Here is a 22,342-nt window from a genome sequence, read left to right as displayed (position 1 = left end):
GAAACGATGCCGCCATACCTTTGGCCTTTGATCTATTAAATGGCGCCAATTTTTCATATTTAACAAGTTTGACACATATCAGTGAAAGAATAAGGATTAAAGTCAAATGGCGTTCTAAAAGTTTTAATCATGTGTCGAAAGATGGCAGTAAATTTACTGTGGCTACACACTTTTCTTTGACAATAAGGTCCGTGCGCGTTGGAGGGTCTGCCATCTTGTGGTCTGAATCGGAACCATAAACAGGCACATTTACACGTCAAGTGTTTTCTTGTGCATAGTAGATTCTGCCATCTTGTGGGCTACGTCGGAACAAAAGCATCACATTTACGCCTCGCGCCAAAAATCTGACGGCTCCTGTGCTGCCTCCTATAGTTCATGCACGCTCCCTATCCGCCTCAATTTCGAATTCTCTTTAGTATGGTGACTAGTTGATTACCAATAGGGACCGTGCGCGTTGGAGGGTCTGTCATCTTGTGGACTGAATCGGAACCATAAACATGTACATTTACACGTCTCATGTTTTCTTGTGCATAGTAAGTGCTGCCATCTTGTGGGCTACATCGGAACAATAAACATCACATTTACGCCTCGCGCCAAAAATCTGACGGCTCCTGTGCTGCCTCCTACAGTTCATGCACGCTCCCTATAAAGGATATAGGTGAAATAAAACTACACATGAACAACAATCATCTTTTTATTGTATTCGTATTAATACAAACATTGGAATAAATTTTCATTGGTATCTATACCTACACCTATGTTATAAATAACTAAAACCGTCAAGTGAGAAGCAGTGTTACCCGCGTAAAAGGACAGATCAAAGATTTTTCATGGGGCAAGAATTATGGGAAAAAATAAATATGTACACAAATGGGTCACAACGGTCAAAAATCTGAATTTACTTTATTCAAAAAAAAAATTGTATTGTTTATCACAGAAAACTTTTAACTCCTGTATAATATCTTATTTTTAAATCTTAACGCCAATGTATAAAATTTCACTGATATAGCAACTCGGGACAAATTGGGCATAGAGTACAAAAGTTTTAGTAGATACTGTTAAAGAGATAGTTACATTGTATAAAACCAATTTTTATTACCACAATAAGTTTCACATGCATTACATTAGTGTCTTCATCATAAATTGAAAATAACTAGGAATAGTCTCTAAAACCCTGTAGCAAAATTAGAGACAGGTAAACAATAAAGATTGCCAATCTCCACAGAAAATTGCACTCTATCATGTTGTAGATGTCATTGCAAATTCAGACTCGTATTGTTTTATATGGCACGTCGACTTTCGCTTATGTTACAGTGCCAGCTAACAGGCCAACCAAAAAACCAAAACATATATTCATCTACAACACAACTTTGAAAGTATATATGGACTAGTCTGAAAAGAAAACCATTCGCCTGCGAATTTGCAAAAAATAGTAAAACTATTTCGAAATTCGAAATAACATTCCAATTTCAAATCACGACCTGCCAACAATGCTGCCCAAAAGAATCGCGAGACACATGACAACCCCAATGCCCGTTATAACCTGCTGTGGTTCCAGGATGACTCTGTTATGTGTGTCGTCCTTATCCCTATTGTCGTCGTCTAAATCTTGGTGGACCACAGACAATGCTTTGGCGAGTTCGGCGTCAGATTTTGCGCTAGTCTGTGACGCGGCGATGACTAGTTTTTTTAAATCGCGAATTTGTGTTTGCATGTGATGTTCTTGCTGGTTTATGTGTTCTGTGAAAGAAAACAGTCTTTTACATGATGTCGCTATTATTTACTTGACTAACAGTAGTACCTAGTTTTAAAGTTCAACTTACAGTGTCCAGTCAATATTGTACTGAAAAAACACATATTTCAAATTGGAAAGAAACAAGATGCGACATGCAGGTTCTGTCAGGAGTCCAAGGAGACTGCAATGCACATTCTCTGTTCCTGTGGACCACTAATGTCTAAAAGAAGTACCTACTTAGGGCGGCATGTATTGCAACCCTATGAGGTACAGAACATTACGGCCCAAAGAATCAGGAACTTCCTGGATTCAACGGGCAATAGAAATGAACTTTAAAGGGCTGTCACAATAGATCACTGCTTGGTCGACGTGGCAATCAAAGGCCAATATCCCTAATAAAAATAGGCCTAAAGTATAAAAAGAAAAGTATTTAGAATTCGATATCTGAGATGATGCTGTTCTACATATAGTCTCAAAAGTTGGCCACAAAACATGTGATGCAGAACACCTCCATCTATTATAGCTTTAAAATTGGGGCGCGATTTTTTATACGAATTTACATCTTTTCTCCTTTTTTTGCTTAGGTAGGTAGGTTTGGGTTGTTTCATCGGTGTTTTCCCATCTGTCCCCACGGGCACAGATGGGAATAGGCGCTACATACGAATCATTCCCATCTGTGCCCGCCTCTTGTATGGCGATGGTCACGTGGGGCGGGCACAGATGAGAATAAACCGTTTCATCACAGAGTTCCAGTCTCCTCTTGTCTCCATCAGCTCGACGATAGCATAATATTGCATTGTCACCCAACTTGCATATGTATTTAAATTTTCAGCTCAATCGGAAATCAGGAAGTGGGTCAAATTTAGCTTCCAAGATTTGACCCACACATACATACATACATACTAACAGAGCAAGTTAACACATTCACTGCCGGGAACCCACCTTGTGGGCGCTCGTGAACTTTTTTCAGATGCCGGACAACCCGCTGGGCGGGTTGTTTTGTACGCAGCTATAGCCCACCGGTTTCTGGGGTAGTGCGCCGTTTTTTGTCTGGCAGTGAATGTGTTAAAGAAACACTTGTAAACATTCGGACTTTCTTCAATTTAGGAAAAACACAGATAATCCTTACCAATAAGAGAGGTCTGCTTGCTGACGAGATGGTTGATGTTGTCCTGCATCTGCGCTAAGTTGGTCGCCAGTTGCTCCTGCAAACAACCAACATTATAACTGAATTAAAACTTTTTGCTATATAAAAAATGCAAGCATCAAAAAGCATAAAAATTACACAGATATCGCAATATAAACCATCAGATACAAAACCCAAATGAAATAAAAGAAATGCTTCTTTATATGCTTTCTGAAAGGTTCTAATAATATTGAAACTTGAATCTAATATTTAGTATGGATTGAGCATGAGTGGTGGGGGAATTGACAGAACAGGATAAACTTATGTATCTTTCAGTAGGAGTAGCAGAGAAAGCGCTATTATTGTTTGTCCATGTCACAGTCTCGCTTGTCCTTTCTGTCTACTTCTAAAAAGTCCTAAGTTACGAACACGTTTTTTGTTGCCCACCGTTATTATGGTGGGTAACAATGAACCCGACCAAATTACGTAGGTTGGTTTTGGTATGTTGTCAGGAATGTTAAAACGTGCTTTTAATTCGGTCGCATTGTGTATGTTCTGTCCCTCACGGGCACACGTGTATAGCACATCTATATGATCCTACCATGTATGGATTGAAATGATAAACTGAAACTGATGTTATATATTAAGGGGCTCCCCGCGGTTTTCATCGATTTCTGACAAGTTCCGAGTCGTTACTCCTAGATTTGCACTATAGATAGAAATATAAGTCAGACAGCTATCGGTTCTTCAATCTTTTATCTCTATTCTGGTCTGCCGGATTTGGAACAGAATGAATACTTTTTTTAATGATTTTTTTTAAACATAGTGAAAAAGAAAAACACTTTTTTCGTTACTCGACCTCTGTGAAGGATCTTACATATACGACAATTACATATTTGGGTTCGTCTTTGACGTATCTAAAAACTGGTCAAAGATTTTAAAACTAATTAACAGAAGTTTTTTGGCCTAAAATTGTTCAACTTTGATGCCAAGAGTCTCGAAGACAATGAACTTTGAAGTAAATATGGGATACTATATTGCTTAAGGCCGTTGCTGTTAATATGATAAGTTACAAAAAACATTAGAAAACGAATGGATTCAGATCAAAGATCATTGGCACCAGGGAGCCCCTTAAAGAAAAAGTGATCTAGCCCTCCACCGGCAAGATTGTAATGCACAATAAGCCTTAGAGAGGTATTAATAAAATAATATTTTGGCCTAATTCATGACGTTGATGTATATAATAATTGTCTACCTGGTAAGCGAACTCGGTCTTCATAGCCTCAGTGATATCTTGCCGAGAGGCCGAGCCCCCGCCAGCCACCGTGTAGAGCACAGAAGCCGAGCGCGCCATCTGCTGTTCCATCATGTCTCGAAACTCCGCCATTTTGAGTCGGTTGTTGATGGTTGAGCCAGCGATACCCAAGACAGTGCCTGAGAGACGTAAGTTTATACTTTTTTTTTTTTGCTAGCATTTTTTGTAAGTACTACAAAAAATGCGAGCAAATACTGCTCTCCCTTAGACCTTATATTTAACGAGCAACGCCTCTTATGATTGAAATCAAAATTTCAGCAGATATATTAATTTAACCTAAATAAAATCGAATCATAGTATTATTTTTTTAAGGCCACACATATTTTATATAAATAAATACATATACGCTGTATAATTTGGGTTTTTAATGAAAGTAAACAAACAATTTGTAAATTTTCGGGTAGTTATACCATTTATTGGTTAACCAACCAAACACAAAACCGCCTGGATCTGTGACTGAATTATCTGACTTTAACCTACATTATTTTAACATGTAATGTTTTCATCTACCCTCAACTGGCTTAAGGAGCCAGTTTACTTTTATTTAAATACCTAAAGATACAGAGGATAGAAAACTATCTACATCTAGGGAAACATATTTACGTTCATAACAAAAATATACACGGACCTGGATTCGAAAACAGGTCCACCAACATTGCCGACAAGGCTGAATTTTCTTTTTCTCTTGTGTCCGAGTTTGACAGTGTTAATACTTACTGAATATAGAAGCGACGATGTACGAATACCTGATATCTCGGCGTGCGCCTTTTCTCCCTCGTGACCTACGTTGACAGCGGCTGACATGCGAGTAAAGAGCTCTCGTTCCTCTCTCTCTGCGCCCGCGAAATGAGTTGACACTCACCAAATATAGAAGCGACGATGTACCAATACTTGTTTCTCTCGGCGTGTGCCCTCTCTCTCTCGTGACCTAACTTGACAGCGGCTGACATGCGTGCGAAGAGCTCTCGTTCCTCTCTCTCTGCGTCCGCGAAGTGAGTGCGGAGGTTTCGCTCTTGGATTATGAGCTGGAAAAGGCAATGTATTGTATTGTATATGTAATTGAATGCACCTATTTATTGCTATACCGCGTGAGATTTATTGCAAGGACTGTGGAGCCCTTAACTCATAGATTTAAGTCACCATAGAGATTGAACTGTATCTGTAGTAAGCCGTGTGTTCCATGTTGAATGTACTTCACTTCGCTTCGCTCGCTCGTTTGATTAGAACATAATCACAAATAAATAAGCTTGAAAACTTTGAAGCTTTGAAGTCTCTCTGGGACCATTAAGAGAGAAAGTCACTTATTATTAAATTGTATGGCATCATACAGAGTGCAGCCTTGGAAATGTGAAAAGTAGTCATTCAAAATGGAAGTAATTTTCAAGCTTATTTATATGCGATTAAGTTCCGTTTTAATTGAAATAATGTGTAAACATCGTGAAAGTTTATTAGTGTATTGATTATGTTGACTCGTCTTCTCTGGTCTCTGAAACACAGAGGATTGGTGTAAGGGAACAGGGTTTGAAATTTGCCAGTGAAAACAACCTTAAACTTTAAAGTTAAATTAGAATTTTGTGTCTCTTTGCGCCCTCAATGTCGCATTCGTGTAATTCAAGCATGTTAATGACAACACGAGAGAGAAGTGGCTGTACCTTATGCTCCTCAGTACACAGTTGCAGATATTTGTCATCACCCTTCATGGTGCTCTGCATCTCGGCGTGGAGTTCCTTGAGCCGCTCCTCGATGTTGGCTAGCTGACGACCCAGCTCGCGTCGCCGGTCCTGGGCTGAGACGAAGCGCTCCTGCGATAGTAAACTTATCATTAGACAGGCACACAGAAACCAGTTTTCAGGAAATTGATGAAGGAGGAAGATAAGCCTTGGGTAGGTATTAAGTATAGAATAGACATAATTTATTCATAAGCACAAACACAAAATAGAAAACGATACAAAACAGAGAAACATGAAAAAGAGAAAATGCCGCAAAATGGTCTTATCTCAGCATGTTGCTGGCGACTTATCCAGCGCTGACCTTCTGAGTTTATTGTGGTCGCATTTTATTAGGCCAGGCCAGCGTAGACGGCGCGCGCGTTTTTTTTGGCCTAGACGGGGCACGTCTACACTGGCCGATTTGTGCACGAGGGAATTGCCTTGCGCGCGCTGTGTGGCGCGCGCCCCCCTATTGAAATACAGCGTAATCTCCATATAACATGACATAATATAAAGATTCACTCCATATAACGTTGAAATTTGTTGGCTATAGTTACTTTAATATGAATTTCTCTCTATATAACGAAAACTCTATAGTGCCAAAAAACTTTCGGTCTCTTGAGTGTCACTATATAGATTTTACAATGTATTTTGATTTATTTCAAAGCATTCTCAATATATGTTGAATTATGTGTTATTTTCAAACAAGTTTTTTTGAACTTTGGTTGATATTTGCATGTGATGTGAAGCATTTACAATTGTCTGTATCACAAGATTCACAACAAACTTTTGATAAATAGAATGCATGAAATAGGAGCTTGTCTCTAAAAAAACCATGCAATGTATAAGCATTTGCCATGTTTAGTTTAATATTTCCTATTTTTATTTTAAACCTTGTAGTATAGTCAATTAGGGTGATTTTCGTGGGTGAAAGCATGAAACAAAAGAAAACCTACTTAGTTACGGAGTGGACATTGCAAATCACATTGGGCTTTATGAGAATTTTGTCTTTGACTGTGGCTGTAGCCTTTTTATTAATACTGCAGGGCTAAGATGGACGGCTGTCTATCATTTGTCACCATACCTGTCATGTTCTAACAAATATGTAAGTGCGAAAGTGACGCATGATATGACAAGTGACAAAAACACGGCCATGATACCGCTGCTGTGGGACCTAGTAAATTTGTGTCCCTGTAATATTTATTATTTATTTATTTAATCCAACCTCGAGCACTACATGCCTTTTTAGGGTTCCATACCCAAAGGGTCAAACTGTCCATCCGTCCGTCTGTCACCAGGCTGTATCTCATGAACCGTGATAGCTAGATAGTTGAAATTTTCACAGATGATGTATTCCTGTTGCCGCTATAACAACAAATACTAAAAACAGAATAAAATAAATATTTAAGGGGGGCCCTTTTCTCATACAACAAACATATTTTTTGCCATTTTTATATGGTACGGAACCCTTCATGCGCGAGTCCGACTCGCACTTGGCCGGTTTTCATGTAGTCTTGATACAGATTTTGTTTATAAATCTCAATGCATATCTATCTGTGATAACAGCTTTTTATTCCAAATACATCTTTTATCAGAACGTTCAACTAAATAATCTACAACATCAAACCATTAAAGATTGTGATAAGAAACATTTTGCATGTTACAGCATTTAATACTTATATTTGAAGAGTGTCTCTCCAAAGAGCTTAATTCTCTATGAAAACCAAACAGAAATAAGCCCTTTTATACACTTTTAATTTATATGTCACACTAGTCTATTAAAAAAGCTAATTAATATGACTAATTGTTTCTAAGTGAAACAATTATTTTAATTACCCTACATACATTTTGAAGTATTAACAGTCTAAGTGCCACTTGCACCATCCCACTAACCTGAAGTTACGATGGTTACCAGTACAATTGAACACTGGGTTTCAGTTTAACCCCTTAACCCCGGGTTAGTGGGATGGTGCAAGTGGTGCTTAATCTGACTTTACAATTTTATATAAACTAAATTACTTTACACAAAATGATACTGGGTTCATAATATAAATATGAATATTTAAAATTATAACATAGACCTCTCAGCAGTAAATAATAATAAAAAGCCGTAATAGACAATTGTGTGGTATATTTTTTTAGTTTTTGACTTGTAACCATTGTTTGCTTCTCTATCTACCTTATTAGTTAGAAAGAGAACTTAAGACTACATAAATTGCAATTGCATCAGATTGTCTATGAATTGCGCCAGTCATTGCAGCGCTGCATAAACACGCCGAAACTCTCAAAATAGACGAAATGACGTGAAAAATGCAAATTACCTGAGCCTCGATTACGGTGTTCTGAATAGCCATTATCTCTTGGACTCCAGTGAACTTCTCATACCGGGCCACCAGCTCTTTGACCTTCGCTCCTATGGGCTCGTTCCTCATCTTGTCGGCGAAATCGGCGACCTTATCAGCAGGCATGTACTTGGTGATCATTTCGTCGATCTTCTGACGGCTGGATGTGGCTGTCACGGGCATGTTCAGTTTCGAACGGAGAGTTCGGGCTATATTGCGTATACGGTCCGCCATGGTCGCATGATATGATTTTTATAGTTACTAAACGGTTTTTATTTCCATTTTTACGCGGAATGATATCACCCCGTGCGAAATGGGATTTGACATTGAATTTTTTGACAGTGATGTAAAAAAAATGTGGTTGACAGTTTGTTTTAGAACAGCGCGTTCAGTATTTATTGTCAATTCTCAAGATATTCACCACGAAGCTTAAGCTATGTGAAAATAAAGTAATATAAACGAAATACTTTTATCTGTTTTATAAATAGTAATTTATGCAATATACGAAAATAGTCTTGATAATCAATCAATCACTATATTTTTTTGTTAAAGTTTGAACGCAATTTTTCATATGACGCTTAGAACAGTGTCAAACGCGTACAGTATGTCAGTACAGTGTTGCCAGGCGTACGATAATTGTCGTACACGTACGATAATTTGGGCTCCGGTACGTTATACATTCCAAAGAGCATTATCGTACGCAAAAGTACGATAATTTCAGCCCTTAGACGATGCCATCAAAAAAGTCTAGTTTTTGAAGCAAAGTATGACACTTTTTCTAGCGAAATAGGCTACAATTAGCACCTTCGTTATTCGTTATTCGTATTCGCAGGCTGGGTTTCCGCAACTCGACGTCGCAATTCGCGCCTATTTTGCGTGATGGTGGGTTGACGGCACTACTCCTGCCAACCCAACTCTACCAGGAAGCCTAGCAGACCCTTGATGTTGCCGACGACTTCTGGGAGAGACCCCGGAGAACCGAGGTATTGTGCACCTTTTGAGTGTTCGGCTCCTTGGTTTACGTCAAAAATATCGAAATTTCCTGTAAACCGTTTGGATCTATCACAAAAATACACAAATATAAAACCGTTTTTTGCGCAATTTAGACGAAAATTGCGTTTTTGTTTGGTTATACATTGGACATGTAACCTTATTTTACAAGAAATTTTTGGAGTAGTGCCTTTTTGATAGGCGTACGATAATTCTTTCATCGGTACGATAATTTTGACACTCAAATACGATAATTCTCTTTCGCTCACCTGGCAACACTGAGTCAGTAATACAATTATAGTAATATAGTAAAATCGGCGCAATTTCTCTAAATCAGCTAAATATCCCTTCTTTTCCAATATTTTTCTTATATAAACGCATAATTCACATTTAATTAACAACCATCTGCAGCCAACTTTAAACATGCAAGACGGTAAGCCGCCTTCCATCATGTTTACCTCACATACCTATATTGAATACAATAATTAATTCCATATTTAGAGGTCACAGGTATATCGCGGAGCGGGCGTGTGCGGAAGAAGAGCTCCAAGCTCATGGACTTCGAGTCTCCAGACGATATTGAAACTCGGTTCCGGCGGCAGACGCCTGTAAAGTCGTATTCGACGTTCAGGCAGGAGGAGCAGCCGGAGTTCAGAGAGGCCCCGCAGCCGATGGATGATGGCCCGGCGTCGGGCAGCGATTCGGATTATTATGACAATAATGGGGAGAATGCTGAAAGGTAAAGTATTGCGAACTTTATGCTTGTCTGCATATTTTCAGTAATCATAGTCATAAATTTATTCAAAAAAACAATACAAGTACTGCGTTAGAAATACATGCTTTAAAACTAAAATCTATTAAACACTTAATAAAATGTAAAGATAATAATATAAATTGCCTAAATTTTAAGTAATATTTCATCGTCGGTGTAAATTAAACTCTCAATAAAAATCTTTTAAATTGCAAACAGCAAGTGAAAAAATGTCTACACGAAACCCATTTCGGTATGCAAAACATAATGAAACCCTGTTAATATTATGAAATAAAATAAATATAAAGCCTTTTCTTTCTGGGTAACAATGTGAAGTGTTTGTACTTAATCTAATATGAATCTTAGTTACAAAAAAAAGTTACTCCAGACCCCTCGTAAAAGGGTATAGGTAAAAGTATTTTTGTATTTTTTCTTCACATCTGTTTCATTTACAAACTCAATCAGTATTTCTTTTTCGTGCGCAAAAATCGGCAATCTGTTTTGTACAGAAAATTACAAACAAGGCATCTCCAGATGTTAAATCCTCCAAGAAAACGGTGTTTTTTTTTGTCGGAAATTCCATATACTGTAGTTTTTTTTCTATGGTTTAGTTTTAGTTTGTATGGAAATTCCCTCATTCACCCTTAGAGCCTTTCACTTTGTTAGTTCTGTAAAAATGAAATACCATAATGTTGCTTTATTGTAGTATGGAGTCAGACAGCTCCGCCTCAGACGAGGGCTCGGCCCGCACACCAGCCAACTCGCTCTACATGATGGAGAAGAGCAAGAAGAAACTTATCGTTAAGGACGGCAAGGTCATCGGACGTGCCAAGGCTCAGCGGAAGGATAAAGGTAACAACATTGATGTTGTACTGCTTTTTTTTTAAATACCCCGTTAGTGGCAAACAATCATTCGGTTTGCCTGATAGCATCAGAGTCTGGTAACCTTAAAAAAAAACCGGCCAAGTGACAGACAAGTGCAAGTCAAACTCGCCCACCGAGGCTTCCAAACTTTTTAATGTTTGTTGTTATAGCGAGGAATAGAAGCCTATGGAGGAATCTGTTCTTCAACAGAAGGACATGATGTCACGATCCTCATCATTGAGACACTGTTACACAGGGTCCATATGTTACAAAAAAAAAACTAAAACTATGACCTAAGCCTATACTTATAAAATAAATGGCCCCCTCCCTCCCTGCCCACCTCTCTGATTAGGTTGTACATGCAGATCAGTGAACCGGGCAAGGACGGCAGAGTCCAGCCTATCTGCTATCATCTTTAGGATCCCGTTTCCGCTCGCCCACATTCGCCGTACAATGGACGCCGACTTTTTCCGCATTTTTGCATAAAAATCATCAACCACTGCGTGAACGAATAACGAATAATATAATATCTTATAAATGGTAACAAAAATTTTACTTGCTATATCTAAACTACTATAATAAATACTATAACTATACATTACTCTCATAAAACTCTTGCAATGAATAAATACAGTTATCTAATAAATATTTAGAAATTTTCCTATTGAATAGAGTATTTGTTTTTTCATCTCTGTTATTCTTTGGAAATTTATTATAGACTTTTATGCACATTACGTGTGGACTAGAAGCGTGCATTTTTAATTTAGATGATGGCATTGGAATTCTGTCTCTTGGTCGTAAGTTACAGTTTGTGGGTATTTTTGATACTGGGAAGAACTGGTTATATTTTCTTAAAGATTCGCATAGTTCGAATATGTATAAAGACGCGAGGGTCATAATGTTGAGCTTGGGAAAATGTGGTCCGCAACTATCTATTTGATTTAGGTTTACTAAGATCCTAATACATTGTCCCTATTGCCCCATATTATAATCCCATACCGTATCTAATCATAGCTAAGTGTGACATTTTATTTTCTTCATAATCAGAGTGTTGCCATAACTTATATCTTTTTTAATTGTTGTACGCTGTCCATGATTGTAGATAGTTAAAATTGTCCTTAGCAAAAATATTTTTTTACTCAAATTTGATGGTGAACGATTCATTAACATTTACTAACTGTGTTGGCTTAGTGTCAGGCCTGAGTGGACGCTCGTTCGGCACGGCGTGCAGCGTGACGTCGGGCTCGCATGTGATGTGAGCAGCGTGCACTGCGGCCGCTCCTATACGTTTGCAGTTTAACATGCACGCCGCACACCCCGCCCCGCTGCACGCCCAACTCGAGCGTCCACTCGGGCTTTACACTTATTCCTGCTCTCGTCTCATGAATCATCCTGTAAAGTATAACTTATTGTGTTTTTCTGCTATCCTTAATAAAACTGTAATGTGTTTGTTATCAGGCAAGACGCGTATCACTGCATATATGTTGTGGGCCAAAGAGGCGCGCAACGAACTGTTGCGTAGCCATCCTGATATGGACTTTAGCGCCATTTCCAAGCGGCTTGGAGAAATGTGGGCTAATGTAAGTATTAGCTACTATTGTTTGAGAGATCTATGTTCACATATGACAACGCCCGAGAACGTAAACGCGCATGACCCATTGAAATTATAAATAAAATCCCGTGACAATATTCGGGTCTGTTAACTTAAAAACAATATTTCACTTTTCTGCTTAGTTATCGAATATCATTAAATAATAGTAGTACATGAATAAGAAAAGTAATGTTTGTTTTATTTTAGGTGAACTATAATGAGCGCTACCTGTGGAAACGCAAGGCGAAGCGGTTAGCTATGCAGAAGGGACAGAGCCTTCACTCGGGAGTCAGCAGGATAATATCCAACCCCAGTAAGTTAATAATGATAAAAATAATGGTACAAATCGTTCTGCCATTTTTTGCGGGGAGAAACGTGCACATAGTCGCACTTCTCAATCACTACGTACAAAATCCAATCTGTAATGACGACACAAATACATAGAAAATGACACACGGAAAAGACAAATCTTGCACACCTCGATCTATTTTGGTAAACGGACGACACCACCATAGGTACAGTTGTACCTATACTTCGGCAGAGGGGAAATAGTATGAATTTGATCTCGGTTGCATGACGCATTAGATTTCTGTAATGTCATGTAAACATAAAAAAAAAAATGAATGTCGTCCCTTCCCGGTTTTGCTCGAAGATAGTTCCACTGTAAGAAGGGGCAGTAAAATAAGGGAGCAAGTGATCATTCTATGTCCAAATCTACTATGTGCGCTTACATTATCCCTCTTGAATATCTTTATAAATGCCTAAAATCCTAAAAGACAATTTTCTTTGAATTTAGTATATTAGTATAGTGTATTGCTTCGACATACTAAAAAACACATCTATATATTCTATATAATAATCAGATTTGCTCTAATTTCCAGTAATCCGGCTTTCTTGTGTCAGCATTAGTAATATTAATAATTAATATGTGTGTGTGTTTAATTTATTTGTCATGAGCGTTCCGACTGAACATCTAGTGACCTTCAACGAGGAGTTTTGGCCGAAGGGTGCCAAGTTTCGGCTGTTCCACGGCCGGCTCCCTGACACTGCAGGGTTGCATAATGCATCGCAACCATAACGTGATTTTCATCATATTTGCTCGAAAAAGTTCTTATTTCATGCAGGTGTACTGAAGGACAAAGGCCTATTTTGTTCCCGCGGGAGATATTTATTGTGACAAAGAAAGCTATAACTCCCTAGGGAGTTATAGCTTTTTTTTTTTTTTTTTTATTATGTCACTTATACAAAACAAGTAGCATAAATGAGTTTTACTTTTAAAATACTGACGGTTATGATTGAATTTTATTTTTTGTTTAAAAAGTAAGTAAGTAAGTAAGTAAATATTCTTTATTGTGCACCATACATTTAAAAATAGACAGGAAATGAAAAAACACGTAAAAGTTAGGTAACAATAGGCGGTCTTATCGCTAAGAAGCGATCTCTTCCAGACAACCTTTGGGTAGCAGGAAACAATGAACTTACAACATTAAACGGGTAGTGCCGATATACATATAATTCAACAAAATGAAGACGCAGACAATATAATACATACCTACATACTAATAAAATAAATACATATATACATACATACATTATATATTATACAATCATAAATAAAGGCAAGTTAAGGCAGCGAAAGGTAGTGAGTCTTCAAAAGATTTTTGAAAACAGGAAGGGATTTAGCACGTCTAATGTCTAATGGCAAAGCATTCCACAACCGAACAGCACGAAAAGAAAAAGAGTTGCTATAAAATTTTGATGATGATTTTGAAATTAATTAATTTGCCCTCGATGCTAACCTGTCAAGAAATTACAAAATGGCGGACGAATGTTTGATATGTCACCGTATTTAAGAATTATTTCGTTTAAAAATTAGTTTTTTCTTCGCAAGTGTGATGAAAAACATTGCGTGTAACTCCGGGGGTAAGAAAATTGCAAACTCGGGTCTTTAATTCCCTCGTGTCCAGAATTTCACTTACCCCCCTCGTTGCACAATGTACTATTGTAGTGTTTCGTTTTAAAATATATTGTTACAATATGTATATTAGTTTTAAGGTATTTATCTATGGGCCACCAGTTGCCTGAAATAAAGGTTTTCATGCACGTGCCCGCAGGTCCCCGCGCGGCGGGCGGCGCGGGCCCGGGCCGGCCGCCGCTGCGCCGCGCCGCGCCCGAGCCGCCGCCGCCCAGCACACAGATCGTCCCGGTAACTCCATCTAGTGTAGTCTTCGTCACTAAACGTTCATCAACTTCGGATGCCTGGATAAATTTGCGTTATTCCCTTAATAAATGATTGTTTTGTTAGGTTAAGGCGAAAGTCGGGGACCCGCGCGAAATCGCCTTTTCATATATATATATATATATATATTATATTATAGGACATTATTACACAAATTGACTAAGTCCCACAGTAAGCTCAATAAGTCTTGTGTTGAGGGTACTTAGACAACGATATATATAATATATAAATACTTAAATGCATAGAAAACACCCACGACTCAGGAACAAATATCCATGCTCATCACACGAATAAATGCCCTTACCAGGATTTGTACCCGGGACCATCCGCTTCATAGGCAGGGCCACTAGGCCAGACGGGTCGTCGAATATTAAGATTATTGAAAATATTTAGACTCAATTTGTTGTACCTATACCTACCATAGCTATGCCCCCGTTTGATTTTATTCCATTTTAAATTATTTTAATAGGGGTAAAAGTTTAAAAGTTTTTCGCTCTTAATTTTTATAGTAATCAAAAAATCTAAAAAAGTGAAACGTAGGGGCATAGCTATTATTAATATACATCAAATTATTTCCATAATGACAATATCTCGAGAAGAAAATGGGGACTACGTTTCGATGGAGAAGCGACCGTTCATTGGACTTTGAAACAGACCTTTCCTCTTAAGGGCCTGTTTCAATGTCCAAGTAAAGTCCCTGAATATGCTACTTGCCACTTATCTGACGAATAAAGTCATCGTTGGCGTTTCACAATCTTCAAATAAGCGTAACTGTTAAGTTTATCTGGCAGTTAATTTATTTGATAATTAGCTATCCAATACTTGGACATTGTGAAATAAGACCTAAGTCATGCAACTAACAAGTTTTTGTCAAAAATTTCATTTTTGGTACAAGCTTTTATCGCTGACTTTACTTTTCTTTCCACAGGTGATTAATATTTATGGGAACAATTCTAAAAACTCCAAACACAATTAGTTTGCGTTGTTTTATCACAGAGTTCCCATGGCTACCTCCTGTCTCCATCATTAGATCAACTCCATGTCATCATAATATTGGATTGTCAATATAACTATACTATACTAATAAAACTTCGACATAAATTCGGAGGCAGTAATTTTTTTTTATATTTATTAAGAAACAAACAGTCTTACAAAACAGATAAGTATATAAAGTAACATTTTTCTAGTTATAGACCTATAGTTTCCTATATGTAAACAAATATTAATAAAAACTTATCACTATAAGTATAAATGACATGCATATGTATGTGTGACAGAATATGTAATGAGATCTTAATTTAGCTATTCAGGTATTTTTATTTTAATGAAAAGTAAACTAATTTCTTAAACTATCTTAATGAGCTGCTAAATATGTCTACGTTTTGGCACTTTCCATTGTACAACCTACATGTGCGTTTAATGTATGCGTGCTGCGCATGTTTAGTTCTGCTGCTTTTGATACTAAATAACATTTTGTTGCGACAACTACGTTCCGTTCTACGGGGCACGCGTAAATCTATATTTTGCAAAAGTTCAGGGGCTTTACTAAATTATTGAAAATATTAAATAAGAAAATTAAATCAGTACAGGAGCGTCTTAAGGAAAGAGATTGAAGATTATATCTGGCTAAAGAGGAGGTGTAATTTTCGTAATTTCTACCTGTTCGAAATTCAAGAGCCTTTATAAATATTTTTTGTAAAAATTAAAGCTAAAACTAAAATAAAAATACGTGCAATACCAAAATTGCACCTTTTTAAACTGTACTGTTATTAGGGATAACAAAACTTCCGAAAGACATAAATATTAAAATATATTTAAAACGACCCGTTTTTAAAACAGGATTTAATGTGCTCCCTAATAAAATAAAAGTTATAAAATGACCCACCCTAGGACTCCCTAGGATTATTTTAGGATAAATTTATAGCTCAAGAAAATTAATAAAATCAGGAGCTATAATTCGTGTAGTTTTGAAAATTGGTATAGTTATACTTCGAGGGTGGGGGTTGTGCTGAGGGTGTGAGGCGGTTGAAGGTACCTAAGAAAAGAAGTTTTTTTAAAGTGGCTCCCCTGCACCAAAAGTGGGGATAAAAATATATTTTTTGCTTCAACCCTATAGTGTGGGGTGTCGACGGTGTCGTTGGATAGGTCTTTGAAATAACCATTTTTTGATAACGTAATATTTCCGGTAATAATTGCTCTGAAAGAAAAAATAATGTTTCCCCCTTTACTTCCCCTAACTTCTGAAAAACGGGTCCAAAAATATGTAAATAATCGTGTAATTAGAGCTTAGGAAAGACTTTCAAAGAAAATATAGCGAACGTGATCGGCCTAACCGTTTTTGAGCTTTTGCAAAAAATATCTTGATGGATGGGTAACTACGGAATCCTACACTGAGGATGGCCCGACATGCTCTTGGACTGCTTTTTTTTTAGAGTAGGTCAACAAGTGACTATTAAGCTTGCTTATTCTAAAACGACGTTTTCTTAAATCGTCAATTTTTTGTCTCTTTGTTACCTTAAACACCCTGTAGTTCCTAAACTATTAATCATAAAGTAAAAATAAACAACCAAATTTGTAGAGAATTTTATGGTAAAACTTTTGTCCGAAGTAATTATAATGCTATTCGTAAAGATATTCGAGATATGAGGGAAAATCTGAAAAAAGTTACCTCCGTCCTACACCGTTAGCACAACTCCCACCTTCGAGGACTTTTAGTATGTTCATCTGGACACCACAGGGTATAATTGTACCAACTACACGAATTATTTCCCATATTCGGGTTAATTTTGTTGAGCTATTAGGTTTGAATACATATGAAATCCCGCCAGCACGTGTCAGGGGCAGCAGCAGGCGGCGGCGCCGGCGTGTACCGCGTGACCGGCGTGGGCGCCGTGGAGGTGGCCGCGCACCTGCGCCTGCTGGGCGAGAGCCTGGCCATCATCGGCGAGCGGCTCAAGGAGCACGAGGTGACTGACTCGGCACGATCACTAGTCACTATAGTACCGCGTGACCGGCGTGGGCGCCGTGGAGGTGGCCGCGCACCTGCGCCTGCTGGGCGAGAGCCTGGCCATCATCGGCGAGCGGCTCAAGGAGCACGAGGTGACTGACTCGGCACGATCACTAGTCACTATAGTACCGCGTGACCGGCGTGGGCGCCGTGGAGGTGGCCGCGCACCTGCGCCTGCTGGGCGAGAGCCTGGCCATCATCGGCGAGCGGCTCAAGGAGCACGAGGTGACTGACTCGGCACGATCACTAGTCACTATAGTACCGCGTGACCGGCGTGGGCGCCGTGGAGGTGGCCGCGCACCTGCGCCTGCTGGGCGAGAGCCTGGCCATCATCGGCGAGCGGCTCAAGGAGCACGAGGTGACTGACTCGGCACGATCACTAGTCACTATAGCACCGCGTGACCGGCGTGGGCGCCGTGGAGGTGGCCGCGCACCTGCGCCTGCTGGGCGAGAGCCTGGCCATCATCGGCGAGCGGCTCAAGGAGCACGAGGTGACTGACTCGGCACGATCACTAGTCACTATAGTACCGCGTGACCGGCGTGGGCGCCGTGGAGGTGGCCGCGCACCTGCGCCTGCTGGGCGAGAGCCTGGCCATCATCGGCGAGCGGCTCAAGGAGCACGAGGTGACTGACTCGGCACGATCACTAGTCACTATAGTACCGCGTGACCGGCGTGGGCGCCGTGGAGGTGGCCGCGCACCTGCGCCTGCTGGGCGAGAGCCTGGCCATCATCGGCGAGCGGCTCAAGGAGCACGAGGTGACTGACTCGGCACGATCACTAGTCACTATAGTACCGCGTGACCGGCGTGGGCGCCGTGGAGGTGGCCGCGCACCTGCGCCTGCTGGGCGAGAGCCTGGCCATCATCGGCGAGCGGCTCAAGGAGCACGAGGTGACTGACTCGGCACGATCACTAGTCACTATAGTACCGCGTGACCGGCGTGGGCGCCGTGGAGGTGGCCGCGCACCTGCGCCTGCTGGGCGAGAGCCTGGCCATCATCGGCGAGCGGCTCAAGGAGCACGAGGTGACTGACTCGGCACGATCACTAGTCACTATAGTACCGCGTGACCGGCGTGGGCGCCGTGGAGGTGGCCGCGCACCTGCGCCTGCTGGGCGAGAGCCTGGCCATCATCGGCGAGCGGCTCAAGGAGCACGAGGTGACTGACTCGGCACGATCACTAGTCACTATAGTACCGCGTGACCGGCGTGGGCGCCGTGGAGGTGGCCGCGCACCTGCGCCTGCTGGGCGAGAGCCTGGCCATCATCGGCGAGCGGCTCAAGGAGCACGAGGTGACTGACTCGGCACGATCACTAGTCACTATAGTACCGCGTGACCGGCGTGGGCGCCGTGGAGGTGGCCGCGCACCTGCGCCTGCTGGGCGAGAGCCTGGCCATCATCGGCGAGCGGCTCAAGGAGCACGAGGTGACTGACTCGGCACGATCACTAGTCACTATAGTACCGCGTGACCGGCGTGGGCGCCGTGGAGGTGGCCGCGCACCTGCGCCTGCTGGGCGAGAGCCTGGCCATCATCGGCGAGCGGCTCAAGGAGCACGAGGTGACTGACTCGGCACGATCACTAGTCACTATAGTACCGCGTGACCGGCGTGGGCGCCGTGGAGGTGGCCGCGCACCTGCGCCTGCTGGGCGAGAGCCTGGCCATCATCGGCGAGCGGCTCAAGGAGCACGAGGTGACTGACTCGGCACGATCACTAGTCACTATAGTACCGCGTGACCGGCGTGGGCGCCGTGGAGGTGGCCGCGCACCTGCGCCTGCTGGGCGAGAGCCTGGCCATCATCGGCGAGCGGCTCAAGGAGCACGAGGTGACTGACTCGGCACGATCACTAGTCACTATAGTACCGCGTGACCGGCGTGGGCGCCGTGGAGGTGGCCGCGCACCTGCGCCTGCTGGGCGAGAGCCTGGCCATCATCGGCGAGCGGCTCAAGGAGCACGAGGTGACTGACTCGGCACGATCACTAGTCACTATAGTACCGCGTGACCGGCGTGGGCGCCGTGGAGGTGGCCGCGCACCTGCGCCTGCTGGGCGAGAGCCTGGCCATCATCGGCGAGCGGCTCAAGGAGCACGAGGTGACTGACTCGGCACGATCACTAGTCACTATAGTACCGCGTGACCGGCGTGGGCGCCGTGGAGGTGGCCGCGCACCTGCGCCTGCTGGGCGAGAGCCTGGCCATCATCGGCGAGCGGCTCAAGGAGCACGAGGTGACTGACTCGGCACGATCACTAGTCACTATAGTACCGCGTGACCGGCGTGGGCGCCGTGGAGGTGGCCGCGCACCTGCGCCTGCTGGACGAGAGCCTGGCCATCATCGGCGAGCGGCTCAAGGAGCACGAGGTGACTGACTCGGCACGATCACTAGTCACTATAGTACCGCGTGACCGGCGTGGGCGCCGTGGAGGTGGCCGCGCACCTGCGCCTGCTGGGCGAGAGCCTGGCCATCATCGGCGAGCGGCTCAAGGAGCACGAGGTGACTGACTCGGCACAATCACTAGTCACTATAGATTACAGGACCAAAAACAAATACAACAAACAAAAATAAAAACAAATATTAGTAGGGGCAAAGTTTTTGTTTAACTACTCGTTCTAATATTGATACCCGAGCAAGGGAGATTCCAAAATTGAACCACGACGGTAACGAGTGGTTCGGATAGCGGAATCTTCAGTGTTGCGAGCAGCAGCATTGTGGCTCCAAAGTTTGACAATCCACCTCTATTTCAAATTGTCTTTGTTATTATCAAGGAGTAATAATTATCTTATAGGGACATTTTAAATATTGTTTAATTGTCATTACAGGGCCAAATCGCAGTGTCCGGCTCGGTGTCAGTGCTCCTGGACACGCTGCTGTGCGCGCTGGCGCCGCTGCTGGGCGTGTGCCGCGCCGTGCCGCAGCTGGCGCCGCCGCCCGCGCTGCTGGCGCGCACGCTGCACAACATCGCCTACATCATGCCGGGCCTCTAGGCCTCTAGGCCCCGCCGCCACGTAGCCCTACAAGCTGGCGCCGCCGCCCGCGCTGCTGGCGCGCACGCTGCACAACATCGCCTACATCATGCCGGGCCTCTAGGCCTCTAGGCCCCGCCGCCACGTAGCCCTACAAGCTGGCGCCGCCGCCCGCGCTGCTGGCGCGCACGCTGCACGACATCGCCTACATCATGCCGGGCCTCTAGGCCTCTAGGCCCCGCCGCCACGCAGCCCTACAAGCTGGCGCTGCCGCCCGCGCTGCTGGCGCGCACGCTGCACAACATCGCCTACATCATGCCGGGCCTCTAGGCCTCTAGGCCCCGCCGCCACGCAGCCCTACAAGCTGGCGCCGCCGCCCGCGCTGCTGGCGCGCACGCTGCACAACATCGCCTACATCATGCCGGGCCTCTAGGCCTCTAGGCCCCGCCGCCACGCAGCCCTACAAGCTGGCGCCGCCGCCCGCGCTGCTGGCGCGCACGCTGCACAACATCGCCTACATCATGCCGGGCCTCTAGGCCTCTAGGCCCCGCCGCCACGCAACCCTACAAGCTGGCGCCGCCGCCCGCGCTGCTGGCGCGCACGCTGCACAACATCGCCTACATCATGCCGGGCCTCTAGGCCTCTAGGCCCCGCCGCCACGCAGCCCTACAAGCTGGCGCCGCCGCCCGCGCTGCTGGCGCGCACGCTGCACAACATCGCCTACATCATGCCGGGCCTCTAGGCCTCTAGGCCCCGCCGCCACGCAGCCCTACAAGCTGGCGCCGCCGCCCGCGCTGCTGGCGCGCACGCTGCACAACATCGCCTACATCATGCCGGGCCTCTAGGCCTCTAGGCCCCGCCGCCACGCAGCCCTACAAGCTGGCGCCGCCGCCCGCGCTGCTGGCGCGCACGCTGCACAACATCGCCTACATCATGCCGGGCCTCTAGGCCTCTAGGCCCCGCCGCCACGCAGCCCTACAAGCTGGCGCCGCCGCCCGCGCTGTTGGCGCGCACGCTGCACAACATCGCCTACATCATGCCGGGCCTCTAGGCCTCTAGGCCCCGCCGCCACGCAGCCCTACAAGCTGGCGCCGCCGCCCGCGCTGCTGGCGCGCACGCTGCACAACATCGCCTACATCATGCCGGGCCTCTAGGCCTCTAGGCCCCGCCGCCACGCAGCCCTACAAGCTGGCGCCGTCGCCCGCGCTGCTGGCGCGCATGCTGCACAACATCGCCTACATCATGCCGGGCCTCTAGGCCTCTAGGCCCCGCCGCCACGCAGCCCTACAGCTGGCGCCACCGCCCGCGCTGCTGGCGCGCACGCTGCAAAACATCGCCTACATCATGCCGGGCCTCTAGGCCTCTAGGCCCCGCCGCCACGCAGCCCTACAAGCTGGGCCTAGGTCAAGCCTACTTGAGTAGCCGTTAGACTTCTATTACCGAAAAGGACATTGACACATGCATGATTCTTTAGTAATAAAAATGTCTATAACATATCCAGTGTTTTTCTTGTAACGTAACTTTGTCAGTTTGGTTTCAATTTTTTGGCAGATAATTATCTTCGTATAATACGGTCGTTTTTAATAAGAATTTTCAAGTTTAACATTTCATTATGCCAGGGCTCTAGGACCTGCCTGCACGCAGCCCTACAAGAAAGAGCCTAGGTCAAGCCTACTCGGGTAGCTGTTAGATTTCTATTACCGAATTGGACTTTGAA

The 22,342-nt window shown here is 43.5% G+C and overlaps 3 protein-coding genes across 3 annotated transcripts; 2 read left to right on the top strand and 1 right to left on the bottom strand.

The window, feature by feature from the left end:
• Positions 1–676: 676 nt before the first annotated feature.
• On the bottom strand, positions 677–8,581 carry LOC133532908 (mitochondrial potassium channel-like). The gene is made up of 6 exons (XM_061871770.1): positions 8,207–8,581; positions 5,829–5,978; positions 5,039–5,201; positions 4,117–4,295; positions 2,865–2,940; positions 677–1,740 (listed from the first exon to the last, which is right to left on the bottom strand). The coding sequence occupies exons 1-6, from the start codon at positions 8,459–8,461 to the stop codon at positions 1,475–1,477; spliced, it is 1,089 nt and encodes a 362-aa protein (XP_061727754.1). The 5' UTR covers positions 8,462–8,581; the 3' UTR covers positions 677–1,474.
• A 798-nt stretch (positions 8,582–9,379) lies between these two features.
• On the top strand, positions 9,380–22,121 carry LOC133532913 (HMG box-containing protein 4). The gene is made up of 8 exons (XM_061871777.1): positions 9,380–9,650; positions 9,719–9,956; positions 10,675–10,820; positions 12,291–12,412; positions 12,631–12,736; positions 14,538–14,629; positions 17,491–17,628; positions 20,482–22,121. The coding sequence occupies exons 1-8, from the start codon at positions 9,641–9,643 to the stop codon at positions 20,644–20,646; spliced, it is 1,017 nt and encodes a 338-aa protein (XP_061727761.1). The 5' UTR covers positions 9,380–9,640; the 3' UTR covers positions 20,647–22,121.
• Positions 20,735–21,779, top strand: LOC133532888 (uncharacterized). The gene is made up of 6 exons (XM_061871748.1): positions 20,735–20,741; positions 20,861–20,947; positions 21,067–21,153; positions 21,273–21,359; positions 21,479–21,565; positions 21,685–21,779. Exons 1-6 carry the CDS (start codon positions 20,735–20,737, stop codon positions 21,777–21,779), a joined length of 450 nt encoding a protein of 149 aa, XP_061727732.1.
• Positions 22,122–22,342: the final 221 nt, after the last annotated feature.

Source organism: Cydia pomonella, chromosome 28 (assembly GCF_033807575.1).
Source record: "Cydia pomonella isolate Wapato2018A chromosome 28, ilCydPomo1, whole genome shotgun sequence".
NCBI classification, from domain to species: Eukaryota; Metazoa; Arthropoda; class Insecta; order Lepidoptera; family Tortricidae; genus Cydia; species Cydia pomonella.
The sequence above is the reverse complement of the archived record's forward strand: the minus strand, read 5'-3'. Positions and strand labels throughout refer to the sequence as shown.